This window comes from Xenopus tropicalis, chromosome 2 (assembly GCF_000004195.4).
Source record: "Xenopus tropicalis strain Nigerian chromosome 2, UCB_Xtro_10.0, whole genome shotgun sequence".
NCBI classification, from domain to species: Eukaryota; Metazoa; Chordata; class Amphibia; order Anura; family Pipidae; genus Xenopus; species Xenopus tropicalis.
In genome coordinates this window covers 122348720-122363974 of record NC_030678.2, presented here as the reverse complement: position 1 = coordinate 122363974, position 15255 = coordinate 122348720, and the positions used below count along the sequence as shown (strand labels likewise).

Below are 15255 nucleotides of genomic sequence, written 5' to 3'. Positions count from 1 at the left end.
ATAATTAAGTTTTCAGTATAATCATACTCTGCAGTTGATATTTTTACTCTAATTTGCAGGAGATGAAAGGATTTGTATTAACTCAGTACAGCTGGTGAAAGGTAAAAAGGCTACACCACGTTTCATGCATGACAGCTCTCAACAATATTTTACAGCTAGTGAGACACACAATTGGAATGACGTTCTCAAGATTATTAATGTTTCTACTAGGATCCAAGCAACTTCCCTCGTGACTATTTGAATTTTTGTTCTCCATGGTTTACATTCATGTAAATTAAGGCAATGAGGTGCTTCTAGATAACAAATGAATGCGTGATGCAGACTGATACTGATATCACATATAAAATTTTATATTTACATTAATGATTTTATCATCTGCACGTATAGGATCTGTTATCTGGAAGCCTATTATCCATAAAGCTCATAGACTATATTTCAATAAAATTATTCACATTTTTAAAATGATTTCCTTTTCTCTGTAATACTGAAACAATACCTTGTACTTGATCCCAACTAAGACATAATTAATCCTTATTGGAGGCAAAACACACCTATTGGGTATATATTAATTTTTAATTTTATTTTAGTAGACAAAATATGGAGATCCAAATTATGTAAAGATCCCTTATCTGGAAAACTCCAGGTCTCAAGTATTCCGCATAATAGGTTCCATACCTGTACTTGTAACCTTTAGTTATGTTAACTTGTGTTCTTCTATTTTCCTTGCTACACTGCTCCTAATCATTGCCTTCTACAGGATCTTATTTAAATACACTTTCATATATCAAAGCTGTTCATATCAACATCTTGTGTCTTCATGAGTTCTCTGTGAAAGAGATTTGGGATTAAAGAGAGGGGAGGGATGGAAATTAAAGTTGACCATAAATACTAGAATATACCTGTTTTTTGAGGTCACCAATGAGCTGATCTTTAAATTATTTTACCAACCAGATGGTGGGTTTATAGTATTCAGTCAAACCAGAAATCCTTATATAGGGTTTTAGCTATATGATAATATGTAACCAATTCTGGTTTACTCAGTACAGTCAATGGGACAAATTCCACCACAAACTGTTTGCATTACAAATGTTTTCTGCCTGCATGATAACCTTTCCAGGGCACCATATATATTCTCAGTGCCTGCCTTTGAGTTATCAGTATGCTCATTACGTTCTTTGTAATGTGTTGTATGAATTGTGATATTTGTATACCAAGAGATTACCTAGCTAACCTTTTCTGTTGTACAAGCCCTTTAAAAGAAGAAGCTAACACATTACAGTTAGAACTGCCAATAACCACTGACCTGGAAATAGGAAGGTTATGCAACCTAAATGCACTTATATAAGGAAATGTGTAACAAATGTCAAAACATGACACATCAGATCCAGGGATCACTTAAACAGTGATGCATTAACACTAATCAGCCTTCAGTACCAAATAAAATATTTAAATCCCACAAAAAGTTACATCTAAATAAAAATGTGCTAACAGTTATATATATAAATTGTAAGTTATACAAATGGACAGTGGGCACTGGCACAAAATTACATCTTGCCCAGTACCATTTTAAGGCCTTAGTGGGCCCTGCAAAAAGATCCAGCTGGTGGGCCCCCCTATCCTGCAGAGTTTACACTTTGATCCCCCCACACACACACAGTGTCACCAAACAATTATACACAACTGACAGTGACTATAAATATGAGGAATTATGAGGCATAATACAATTAAATAAAAACACTGTGACTGATTGACTGTGATAAACACTCAGATTGTTGTAGGGAGTTGGTATGTATTTGTGCAAAGATAACCATTGCCTTCAGGCTGAAGAAGTAGCCTTGGGTAGTGCGGTGTTTTGGTAGTCTGGCAGTGAGTGAAATCCAAGAAGATGGCGATCCAAGAAGAAGGCGATTCTCAAATGGCAAATTTACTGGCCCAAAGCCCATCACAGGCTCAGGGGAAACAGAGGAGGTTTTTCTGAAGTGAGGGGCTTGGTCAGGTAAGGGCGGCTGGTCACAAAATATTTCCTCTGGCTCAGAAGCTAGGCTTGGCTATCACTTTGCACCAAAAATAAATAAATAAATAAATAAATATAGTATATATATATATATATATATCTAGGAGAAAAGATGCCGCACTCACAGGTCTTAGTGCAAAAATAAAGAAAAATTTATTTAAACAGACTTTGAGAAAGGCTGTAGCCACAGCCGAAACATTAGTCTGTTTAAATACATTTTTCTTTATTTTTGCACTAAGACCTGTGAGTGCAGCATCTTTTCTCCTTTGTACAACATCTTTTTATACTGCACCCAGGCACTATTGGCTCCTACATAACACGAGTGCCGGCTCTCCATTGCAATCTATATATATATCTATGTAGGGGTCCATAGGGTTAACCTCCCCTATGGCAGCTAAGAGCTGGGCCTAATTTAGAGCTGGGAGGGAAAGTGTTCCATATCCATGTTAAACTGGGATTTGGCCAGGAGGTGTCAGTATATTCTTATAAAGAAGAGGCACCACGGGGCTCATATATAAACACTGGGCAAATTGACACCTGGCCAGTAACCCATAGCAACCAATCAGTGATTAGCTTTTTTTCAGCCAGCTGCAAATAGAACAGTCAAATTAAACATCTGATTAGTTGCCATGGGTAATTGCCCAGTTGCAAATTTGCCCGGTGTTTATAAATGACACCTCACGTGTTCTCTCTCTCATTGGCTTTTACCTGATGAACAGGGCGGATATCTGCTGGGAGCCTTGGCCTTGGGCCTAGTAAAGGAGAAAGGCCCTTGGTAAACATACCTCCAAACTGTCCCAATTTTCACGGCACAGTCCTAATTTAAACAGCTCAACCTGCAGTTCCAGATTCTCTTAGAGAAGTCCCTAATTTTCCTTTAATCTCCTGCACTGAACGCTAAAAAAGATACAATGCTTCTCAAACTTAATTAAATAAGTAGCTTTTAGCAGAGAGCCCAGAAAAGTTAACAGGCAACACCTTTACTTAGATAAAATTGTAACTAATGAGCTAAATTGGTCTCTTAGGGGAACTGAGACTTGCAGCTTAAAGAGCAATTTCACCTCTAATAACACAAAACGAGACCCCAAAACCCCCAGAAATGTGTTCAAACTTTAAATAACCTGACATATTTTGTAAAATGGGAGTGGTATTTAGGGGGTGCGGTCGTAAAAATAGGCATGGCATTTCTTTTTGTACCTCTTTACATTTTTTAAATGTTAGGAGTTATGGGTGAAGCAAAAAAGGGAAAGTTGTGCTCAACCACTAAATTTTAAACCATTAGGCGGGGGTGCAATGAGGTTGTGACCACAAAATACATACAAACAACAACAAGAAATCCTCAGCACTCACCCTTTATCAATATATATAGGACATTAAGACATTCTGTGCATTAAGCTACTAAGAAATGCCCTCCCCTTTAAACAAAACAGGGATTGTTTGTCCATATATTGCAATATACTTTAAGCTGGCCAACTACGTCAAAGTCATCCCTTCTGGCCAGTCCTACACTGACCTATATGATTCACCAAGAATTCTACTGCTTCAATATATGTTTAGCTAAGGGACTAAGTTTTACCTGCAACTTACTTGCTTTCAAGGTTAAAACCCCAATATGATTGCCCTTTTATTGGCCCATTGGGATCACCTGACTGTAGCTGGGAAGGGTGGGAGCTACAACATGGAGCTGGCCACTGCTCCTGTATAGACTATAGCAAAAAAGGGGAAAGTTGTGCTCAACCACTACATTTTAAACCATAAGCCGGGGGTGCAATGAGGTTGTGACCACAAAATAGGAGTTATGGGTGAAGCTGGGGAACAGGGCCTCATTAACAAGGTATTAGATAGTGGCAGGTGTGCACTTGCTCAATGCAGCTAGAACATTGATTCCCAGAAATTGGAAGATGGTTCCTCCCTCCAACACATAAGGAGTGGTGCCATCTAGTGGAAGAGATCAGAAAACATGAAAAAATTAAACACATTATACACAATGCTAGCAATATAAACTGGAAAATCTGGGAGCCATGGCTCTCATTCTTAAAGTCTACATCTCCCACATAAGGTTAAGATTGTTAGGTAAGTTCGTAGCTTAAGGAACTAGATGAAAGGTCCTACTATGTAAACACCTATATTGTGGTTTTCTTTTTTGGTTTTGTAACAGAAAATAACTTCCTTTCTTGACTTGTCAACAATTTACTTTCTAGGTTAAATACTGATATATATATATATATATATATATATATACTGATATATATACAGGCATGGAGTGACAGCACACACAGGATTTTCACACAGGAGTCGCAGGGATTCAAAATAATAATTAGAAGTTTATTACGACCAACGTTTCAGTTCCACACAGGAACTTTCGTCAGGGATATATATACTGATATATATATATATATACAAAGATACCCCCCTTCCCATCCCTTTTGCCTTCTGTACCTTCTTTTCCCGTTTAAAATCTGAAAATAAAGAATAATAAAAAAAAAGCAAAGAAGGGTGGGGTGCCACGTTTCCATTGAGTTATTGAGTTCAGGCTAAAGCTGAAAAAGAGATAGTGGCAGGTATAGCTCCCTTTATAGTTCAGTCTAGGAGTGCAAGGCAGTTAGGGTTCAGCTAGACAGAGCGGTCCTGAGCCCCAATGTAGGAGAGGCAGATTGGAGGTGCCTCTCCTAGAACACCCAGATCACCTGTAGTTTAGGGATCCCAATGGAAAGGAATCAGGATAAACAATTCCCTGGGGGAGATCTATGCCACTATGGGGTGTAGCAGAGGTGAAGTGAGATTCCTGCCAAGTTTGTTCTCAGGGGATTGTCAGCCTGGGTGAGAGAGCCCTGTGTAACCTATGTTCTACTGGTACTAGTCTGGAAAGGCAATTATTATGCCAGTAAAGAAGTTACATATTTTATATATATATATATATATATATTTATGAGTGAAAATTGTGGCGCGCGTGTTAAATACAGTATATGCTGCACGTCATTTTTTATATTTATATATATATATATATATATATATATATAGAAAGCAGAAAAAGAAAAATGCTGCACTCACAGGGATTAGTGTAGAAAAAATAGAATAGTTTATTCCAACGACAACCTAACGTTTCGGCTGAAACCTCAGCCTTTCTGCTTTCTTTTTCTGCTTTCTATACTATGTCTCTAATACTGCACCCAGGCTCCCTGTGACTACATTAGACATGAGTGCCTGTTGCCTGGACTTCTATATATATATATATATATATATATATACTGTATATATATATATGTATGTCTGTCTGTGTCCATGTGATTTTGCAGAGAGATTGCAACACTTTTAGTGGGTATTTGTGACAAAGGCCTGAGAGGTGCAGTCTGATGGCTGAAGGTTAGGTTAAGTCTGGTCTGATTTTGGTGAAAGTGAGAAAAAAATTGGGAAAAGTTTAGAAAGCCACGATGAGACTCCAGAATCAGTGGACCTTGCTCAGATGCCCCTTTTTGCCCTTTTATTAAACCAGCTCTGGCCTTGCTTTTTTGCTATGTTCATAGCCTCGTTAGTCAATGATTCCCCTGGAGTTTCATTTATTTATTAGCAGTATGGGATTTTTTATGATTTTCTGCTCTGCACAAATTAGTTATACAAGCTGTAGATAGAGGTTCTGAAATGTGTAGTGTGTGCAAATATAACCAGTTATTCAATTTCTAGTAGAATTAAGTCTAAAACAATTAGAGTTTTCTTTTCTCAAGACCTGGTCCAAACTATTGCTCACACATGGGGAAGAGTGAATATTATCAAGATGATATATCTGCCTACACTCCCTTTTATATTTCACAATATAGCATTTTTACTCAGGGGATCCTTTATTAAAAACTTAAACAAAATCAAAATTCCATTAATTTGGGCCAACAGCAGCCCTTGCATTTCCTGGGAGAGACTAACAGCAACCATTGAAATTGGGGGTTCGGCCCTGCCACGCTTCTATTTTTACTATCTAGCCTTCCAAATTTATTACATACATTGGTGCCTCTCTCCCAATCCTCACAACCCTAATACAGAACTCCAAGCATCCATTCTCTATTCAATAGAAGGCCTAGGTACCACTCTGATATGACCACTCTACTGAACACCTTGCACAAAGCATGGACCACAAAGCAACTGCCAGCTCTGCTGCCCCTTGTTACAGACCTTACAGTCCCTGCTGTTTTAGTACATTTATATCAAGTTCTTAAAGAAGTCACAGTTATTAATCCATCCAAGGCCTATGTAAGATAGTGTACTTCTCTAAAACATTAGTTTGGACTTTGCTTTCTCTTTCCGTGGCTGATTAATCTGATAGTTAATTAGAAATCTTGGTGTTAACTGGAAAGTTACATCAAAAAGAAAGGAGAGAATAGTTTAAAATGGTGTAAATAATGTAAACAGGAACCTTAATCTTGTCAACTCTGTATATGCTCATATTAATTTTCTGTAATAAAACGTTTTCATATATACATACATAGATATATCCACACAGTTGCGTTTTTGCATTTATTGTATTTTTTTTCCGAAGGAGTTAAAGCTCCTTTGAACCTGAACATGGTTTATCCCAGTGAAGCATGAAGGCTGTGTTTTACAAACACATTATATCTGTGCACAATGTGTAATTTGTGCAGATGACAGATAATGCAGTATAAGACCACCGCCGCTCCTCACTTAATTAAGAAAGTGTTTTTAGTACCTGTCGTGGGACATTTATCTTAAACCTGTACCAATATGTTTGGCATGCAGATTTTGGCTATGGTATTATGCGTTTCTGGTATTGGAGCTATCGTTGTGGCAATAACCTCAAATGAGTGGAAAGTGACCACCAGAGCCAGTTCTGTTATTACTGCTACTTGGGTTTTTCAAGGTCTTTGGATGAATTGTGCGGGGAATGCTCTGGGCTCCTATCATTGCCGACCTCATTTAACAATCTTCAGGGTAGAAGGTAAGAATATTTACATACATTTATGGAGTCTGTTATCCACAATGCTCTGGATCTGAGGTTTTATAATTACAGAGAAAAAGGAAACATTTTTAAAAATGTGAATTATTTGTTTAAAATGGGAGATGGCATTCCATAATTCAGAGCTTTCTGGATAGCAGGTTTCCAGATCCTATACTTGTATTTTATTTTTTACTTAAAAAAGTACTTGTACAAAGCTCTAACGCCAAGTGCCCTTTTATGTATTAAACTCTTGGAAAGCATACTGTAAGTGCCAATGTATAAGAGCATAAATGTACCAGTTGGTTATGATACATGCAACTTTTTGATCAAGGCTAATTTGACAGTGATCAACATGCTACTGCCTGCTCGGGAATACTTATTGCTCACACGAACAGGAAGGGCAGATTATTTCCCAGAAGCTAAGATTTGCATTCAAAACCCCATACTGGCATGTCTTTAACTGATACTTCTGTTTATTTGATCTGCATCGTTTTTATTTTCAGTGCCAAACTTGCTTTCAGATAGGTCACGCTGTAGCAGGGAGAGCTTTAGGCAATGGAATCCTGGGGTATGTAGTTAGTTCTAAATCCAGATGCACCTTGAGTGTGGTAGGGACTGTAAGAGAAGGACTTATTGGTAATACAGATATAAAAACATGCTGTAACACTGCAAGAATGTTGTTAAATATGCCTATAAAATCAGGTCAAACTTCATTCCAACCTTTTATTTATGTAACTATATATTACATTTTTATTTTTATAAGCATTATATTTAAAAGAGAAATATGAAGACTAGACTAGCTGTAATATATATATATATATATATATATATATATATATATATACAGTATATATATAGAAAATAATCATCTGTGGCCAGCACACCCTTCAATGTTTCATCAAAATTTTTTTATTGTAGATATATTGTTAAAACCAACGTTTCGGTCCTTATTAGGACCTTTCTCAAGGATCCTTGAGAAAGGTCCTAATAAGGGGCGAAACGTTGGTTTTAACAATATATCTACAATAAAAAATTTTTGATGAAACTTTGAAGGGTGTGCTGGCCACAGATGATTATTTTCTATACAGACATAATTTTGACTAGCACCCCGCAGAATATTGAGCCTTGGAGTGCGGACACCATTTGGATTGAAATACAGTATATATATACTAGAGATACAGCACTAGAACTTTTATACAGTAAAATAGTAAAGTTATCCAGACATTTATCAGTTAAACTTACAAATATTTACATATTTTACATATACTTACATATATTTAAACCAGTCAAGAACTGTACTGACCCTCTATACTTTGGGCCCATCAGCAGGGTGGGGGACTTAGGGTGTGCTGCCTTTATTGTTATGCCCCTGTGTACAAAAAATATATTATTTATATACAGCAAGGCTAAACAGGATCCACAATCAAAGGCAGCTCTCATATCTTGGTTACAGCAGACTGCATGTCTACCACAACCGTAGAACCATGGCCATAGGAGTAATAAAGCTTTATCATGTATTAGCCAATTGCCAGATTAAGTCAATAATTTCTACTCAACTTCCCATGCAAGTTGGAGAGGCAGTTTGATTTTAATTTGAAATACATTCCCCCATTCTATCCCTGCCTATAAATTCTTGAGGGGAGGACAGGCACTCTTAACGATTGTTCTTAGGTATATAAAATTACCATTTAAAGCATATTTGCTCATTTATAAGTCTTGCTGCCTTAGTTTTTTGTAAAGAATAGATTGCAGCATTCAAACAAAAAAAGTAAAAAAACTTGAATTGAATTACATTTAGGCAATGATTCAGCTCATCTAACTGATCCTTAAATACAGCAAAGAAAACCCTCTTCCCCTATAAATATAATGGGTGGAATGCTCTCTGTTATTTTGGATTGCTTACATTTACTCATTATTTAAGGGAAAACTATACTCCCAACAATGTAGGTCTCCATAAAAATATCAGCTTATATGTGAAATAATTCATAATTAAATACAAATATATTGATTGGGGAGGTTGTCCTATTGAATGCTGCTGGCAAAACTCTGTTAAAACTATTGTGCCTTTTGGACATGTTTTGCTGTTTCTTTCTATCTCAAAAATGTATAACAAATGATTGTGGTGTCTGTCTCAAAGTGTTTTAGTTGTTCCAGCCATTAATTGGTTGTCTAACTGTAATAAACCACTGACCTTACATTTTTGCTGCAGTGTCAGAGTGACAATCAATGTCTACAAACATAGAAACCCTTGAAAACAGATAAGGAAATTAGCAGGCATTTCAGTATGTATAATACAAAATATAATGTGGGGAACCATACAATGAAATGTAGTAAATGAGCCATTTAATGTATTTAGGACCTTTTATTTTCTACTACATACAAATAGCAAAACAAAGAAAAGTGCTCATGCTGTAGATATATCACAGTTTAAAATAATAATGAAGTAAATTTGAAGTCATTGATTGACCAACAGAAATACGAAAAGCTAACAACCCTGTGGAATACTGTCATGGGAAAACATGGTTCTTTTTTCAAAAAGCATCAGTTAATAGAGCTTCTCCAGCAGAATCCTGCATTGTAATCTGGTTTTTTTTTTTAAATATTTAATTTTGAGATTTCACATGGGGCTAGCCATGTTCTATATTTCCAAGGGTGCCACAGCCATGTGACTTGTGTTCTGATAAACTTCAGTCGAGAAGTAAGTTGAGTCAAGTAAGTTAAGTTGTACTAATATCGCCCCCTTCCTTTGCCCCCAACAGCCGATCAGCAGAACAATGGGAAGGTAGCTAGATAGCAGCTCCCAGTAGATATCAGAATAGCACTCAATAGTAAGAAATCCAAGTCCAGCTTGGGACTCCCCCAGTTACATGGGAGTAGGAGAAACAATAGGTTACCTGAAAGCAGCTCTAATGTGTAGCACTGGCTCCTTCTGAGATGGCGCCTACACACCAATATTACAGCTACAAAAATACATTTGTTGGTTCAAGAATAACATTTTAAATGATGAAGTGAATTATTTGCTATGTAAACAGTGTAATTTAGATAAAAAGTATTCCATAAAAATCATGACAGAATCTCCTTAATCAGCTTAGGGCTTGTATTAAGACCCTTTAATCCTCAAGGCTACCTTGTCAAGTAATTGTTTTAATTTTTTTCTTATGCTAGATCTATTATATTTATATATATATTTTTTTTTTACTCACCGTGCAACATTTCTTCCCAGAATCCCTAGTTAAATACTCACTTTGAACTGTTTACCAGAGTAAAGTCCCCTTTCTTCTAATCTAACTTGTGACCCTAATTATTAAAGAATCAAATATTAAACCCAAGTGTTTGATCCTCCACTTGTCTGGGTTAAATGTTAGATTTATTTCACATGTAAAACCTTATTGTTTGGCTCATTTTGATATTTTCCCGTGGGCCCGAAGCTAGAGAAAGCACAGAACAACATGCCAATAATACCTTATACAACAGTTCAACTAGCACTCAAGATTCACATCTTTTTCTTTTATAAACTGCTTTTCCAATTGTCAGTGGATAATGAATTATAAGATTTAAACTAATGGAACTGGAGAAAGTGCAGAGACGTACACTTGAGTTGAAGTATGAATGGAATGTCAAGGTTGGGGTTGTTGTCTCTAAAGAAAATGAGCTTGCGAGGGGACATAATTACTCTTTAAAAGTACATTATAGGCAGATAGCAGGAATCTACTTCATTTAGACTTGAGGAATAGAACTTTCAGTTGAAAAAGTGTAGGTGGTTCTTCAGGTTGAGAGCACTGGTTTTGTAGAATACCCTGCAGGGTGATGTTGTGATGGCAAATGATATTAATGCCTTTAAGAGTGGCTTGGAGGATTTATTGGACAAGCACTATATCCAAATTACTAGGGATCTTAAGATCTATATTTGGCATAGAATCTGTATCTCTATGTGTAGTTATATATGCATGTGAGTGTGTAGATAGGTTTGTGGGGTACATGGTTTTACCAAGCTACTACAGACAGGCTAGAGCAAGGTACAAAGAGGTAAAGAGATTGGTACATGAGGGGAGCAGGAAAAGGAGCTCATGGTGCACAGTGAAAACAGGAGAGGATGGCAGATAGGAAAAGAGACATGGGCAACATGGGGCAATTAATGTATGTCACATGGGAAACTGGGGGAAGAAAGAACATGAAATGGCAAAATAAGGATAGCATGGAGAGGAAGGAAAGGCTTACCAGGAAATAAGAATGGAGAAGCAAGGTCATAGTAATGAAGGAGGCAGAGAGAGACCCTAACAAGATGACAGGAACAGACAAACACACAAGAAAAGGAGAAGAAAATATGGAAGAGACTGAAGAGGTTGAAAGGTAGGTCAAAATTAAAGAAATGCTTGAAGGTGACATGTACTTTTGAGGAATGGGAGTGCATGGCTGATTTATATTGTACTTTTACATTTTCTTCTATATTTAAAGGACAATCACTTTTGCATACAAAAGAATGTCCCTAAATTATTTTGAGCCTTTTCCCCCCAAAAGTACTATACCCTCAAGATGGAACACTAACTCTTTGTCATTGACAATTTTTTAATCATGGCTTTTATGGTGCTCAAAAATGTGTCAAAAACACTATCTATTAACATGCTTGTAATCATTGCAAGACAAATATAGTCAGACACATTTACACAAGAACATTTACCTTTTTTTTACATTTTGCAGTAAAAATGTCTTGATTTGGGTTTATAGCAGAATCAGGGGTGTAACTACACAAGAAGCAGACCCTGGGGTTGCAGAGGAGCCCAGGAGTGTAAGGGGCCCTACTTATAGAACAATTACAATATATATTGGTAGAATAGGTCAGCCTTAGGGGCCCCAAACTGCTGTGGGACCCAGTAACATCTAATTACGCCACTGAGCAGAAAGTTTTACTAAAGTGGGTTCATAGCCCTTGCATAAACTCAGGTAGAATCCAAGAATAGAAACTACAGTCTCATACAGGCTAAATGCTTTTAAGCTGAGAAATGGAGACAGGATGGCAAGATGCCTCCAGACCAGAGTTGTCCTGACTGTCGGTTGGTCCCCTCTGTGTGGGGCTGAAGCAGTGGATTGCTGTACAGACTAAAGGCCAGTTTGGGTATTATTTATAGTGAATGGTAATTCTGTCAAATGACTTATTCTAAAGCTGAGAAATATGTATCTCAGATAGCAGAGTGGTCTGTCTTCCCTCAGTCAGTGTTGCCAAAGAAAACATTATTTTCAGAATACATTTATGGTCATAGCCCACCAAGCCGGATTTTTTTTAATAGAATTTAAGAGCATGTCCATAAAGTCTCCTTTTCTACCTACCAGGATTTTTGCAGGCCTGCAGAGCACTTATGATTTCTGCTGTAGTCATTGGATTTTTTGGGACTGTACTTGGATTTCTTGGCATGAAATGTACTAAGATTGGTGGAAGTGACCAGATGAAATCTAAGATGGCTTGTGCCGCCGGGATACTCTTCATATTGTCAGGTATGAGCACATATATATCTAGCATGCTATTTCAAGTTACTGGGCACCTGTTTGACAGCCCAGTGTCCACATTAAGATGCAGGCACTTTTTACACTGTCAGATATTGTATAAATGCTCCAAAGACCCTTTATAATAACGTGGGGTTCAACGTCCAAGTCCATAAAGAAACAGCAATATTTCTTGTTTTCCTCCAGAGTAGTAAAGACATAGCTGCATAGCAAGAAACATTCTATCCCATTAAGCAACCTGATCTCATCCTTAATATTACTGGTTATTCAAATAATGAGAAGAATTAAGGCTAATTGCTACTGAAGTATTTCAGCTAATAGAGAAACTTCTAGTACCTGTGCCTCCTGCCTTAATGTGAATAGCAACTGCCTGTTACAGTTCACAACACATGGTTTTCAGCCAAAGACTGCACATTCGAACATTTTTAGGCCATTAATATCCATTTATGTGATTGACAGGAGGTAGGGGTATTGGACATTTATGTGTTGGCTGAAATACGATAGATGAGAAATTCAATGTGTATCACAATTTGCCAGGATCCTAGAGCTTTCAAAAGGTTATCTTCATTATAAACATCTGACATTTTAGGACAGCTGTGCGTAGGGCAAGCTGGTTTTCCCAGAGCTCCTGTTCGGCTTGGCCGGGCACTGGCTGGATGTCAAAATACTACCAATGGTTTTAATGATTGAAGGTATATATTTAACACATCCATATTCTGGCTATAATTATATGATTCAGTAATGTTTTTATAGCTGTACAACTTTTTGTGTTTATGTTATCAGGCGCACATGTTCCCATATACGTTGGTAAGACCAATAGAATGTGTAAGACCAGATCCACTGATCATAAATCCCATATCAGAGCAACTATTGAAAGGGATAATCAAGTTAAATTTAAGGTGATGACAACCCACTGGAAATACATTGTGCAAAGGTAGGGCATAATATTTATGATCTATGGGCATTGGTTATTGCTCATGTCCTACCTATTAAAAGTGGTGGTGACTGTAAGAGTATTACAGTGTGTGCATTTTTACAGGGTGGGTTTTGAAGTTTAAAACCATTGGTAGTATTTCATCATGCAATGTTGTATACTTCGAAAAAAAGGGATACACTTCCAAAATCCAAAATGTTTGAAATAAGAGAACCTTGAAAGAAGGTCTAGTGCCCTGGAGAATCATGGTGCTACTTACTGATTTGTGACGTGTGCGTTTATACTACCAGAGAGCAGAGCATGTTGAAGTGAATAGATATGAGTGCAAGTGACAGCTTTAGATTGAAAAATGCTATATGTGCCATTTGCCCTAAGGAAGTACTGGTAAAAAGCCAGGAACTGCATACAACAGGCCTACACAACATGTCTACCAAAATATCTTACAAGGACTGTGGCGAAATGCACATTAATGCACAGCTAATAATGCCATTATAGCATTTTGTTTACATGTTTACTTATCAACTCTGCTGCCAATTTGCTTCAACATAACACCCCCAATAAGCAGTAAAGGTGCCTTGCATGGTTTTATGTGATCAAGACGGATGCTTGGGAATTCCCAGGCCTAGGGTGGCAGACTTTAAAGGGGTGACCAGCTGACCCTGTTTGAAACAATTACCATATCTGCCTGGGTTAACAGAAAGGCACTCAGACTAACAGATTGGTCTAGAGCTGCATGCATGGTAAATTTAAGCTTGTGTGTAAGTAAGAAGATTCATTTTTACAACAAAAAAACCCAAAATAAATAAATACAGTGTTTATTTCTAGATCTTTTATGTTTAACTTACCAGTCCTCTTTAGTCCCGATTACACCATGACTATTTCTTTTCTTCTTAAAAAATGCCTCAACGGAAAAACACAACAAAAGTTGGGGGCAATGCACTAGTGTATAACCCTTAGCTCTGTGATAACAGGGATATCAAAACAGCATACATATTTACAAGCTCATAAAAAATCCAGTGTTAGGCCATTTTGGAAATTAAAGGATCAGATAAACACACTAGAAGACAGGTACCCCTGCACTTGTATTTAGCCACAAAGTAATAAAAAGGCAAAGTTCATTGGAGCAGTAATGTAATCCAAGCTTAAAAAACATCTTTTTCCTGTACTAATACTTTTAGGCTGTTGGCCTGTCTGGACAAGAAATCTATTAATGCCTCCCTTTTGTGGACAGCAATCAGCATGAGCCTTTGGGCAAGTAGGGACACTGCTCCTAGTGGCCAAAAATCTGTATGTTAATTCCATGGCACCTAAGGCATTCAGGTCTTGTAAAGAATCAAATGTATTTATTCCTAATGATCACTGGAACAAACTGCTGCAGTTTTCAGGATGGCATAACATGTAAAGTACTCATCCCTGTTGTACACATATCTCTTGTCTCTCTTCTCCACTAATTCATTTATGTTATAATGATATCTTGCAGGTCTATGCACTTTATCGGGCTGCTCGCTCTACGCACATAAAACAACAACTGAATTCTTTGATCCAAGTTTTGTATCACAGAAGTGAGTTTCTTATTCTTAGCATTATGTAAGAAAGTAAAAATAATATTTATAATAAATATAAAATTATATAATAATATAATGATAGAAAATAATCCCCAGGGGATTATAATTGTTTGCCCGAGACTGTGGGTCGGTGCTCCTGTTTTCTGCACTGTGCTGAGCTCATAAACCTTTATCTGCTTTGCTGTACTTGATTGTGCACTTCGAGTCCCATGAAGTTAAATAACAAATTTTCATTTTTCCATAAACTCTCCTTTCTGTCAGTGTTGATGCAACGCACCGCATCCTAAAAAAAAGCATTAAA

The 15255-nt window shown here is 37.1% G+C and overlaps 2 protein-coding genes across 4 annotated transcripts in view; one reads left to right on the top strand and one right to left on the bottom strand.

Annotated features, from left to right (window-relative positions):
* Positions 1-15255, top strand: part of cldn10 (claudin 10) — a 30109-nt gene that overhangs the window by 13131 nt on the left and 1723 nt on the right. The window contains exons 2-4 of one of the 2 annotated variants that reach the window (XM_031897064.1): positions 6758-6956; positions 12285-12446; positions 14870-14951. In XM_031897064.1, coding sequence (XP_031752924.1) covers positions 6767-6956; positions 12285-12446; positions 14870-14951 — 434 coding nt within the window. In that variant the 5' untranslated portion in view covers positions 6758-6766. Of the gene's footprint in view, positions 1-6475; positions 6957-12284; positions 12447-14869; positions 14952-15255 lie in introns of those variants that run through there. The other variant, XM_004912354.4, reaches the window with a different exon arrangement.
* dzip1 (DAZ interacting zinc finger protein 1) overlaps positions 14973-15255 on the bottom strand; it is a 30273-nt gene continuing 29990 nt past the window's right edge. The window contains 1 exon segment of one of the 2 annotated variants that reach the window (NM_001079566.1): positions 14973-15237. In NM_001079566.1, the coding sequence (NP_001073034.1) occupies positions 15124-15237 (114 nt within the window). In that variant the 3' untranslated portion in view covers positions 14973-15123. 2 annotated transcript variants of the gene reach the window in all.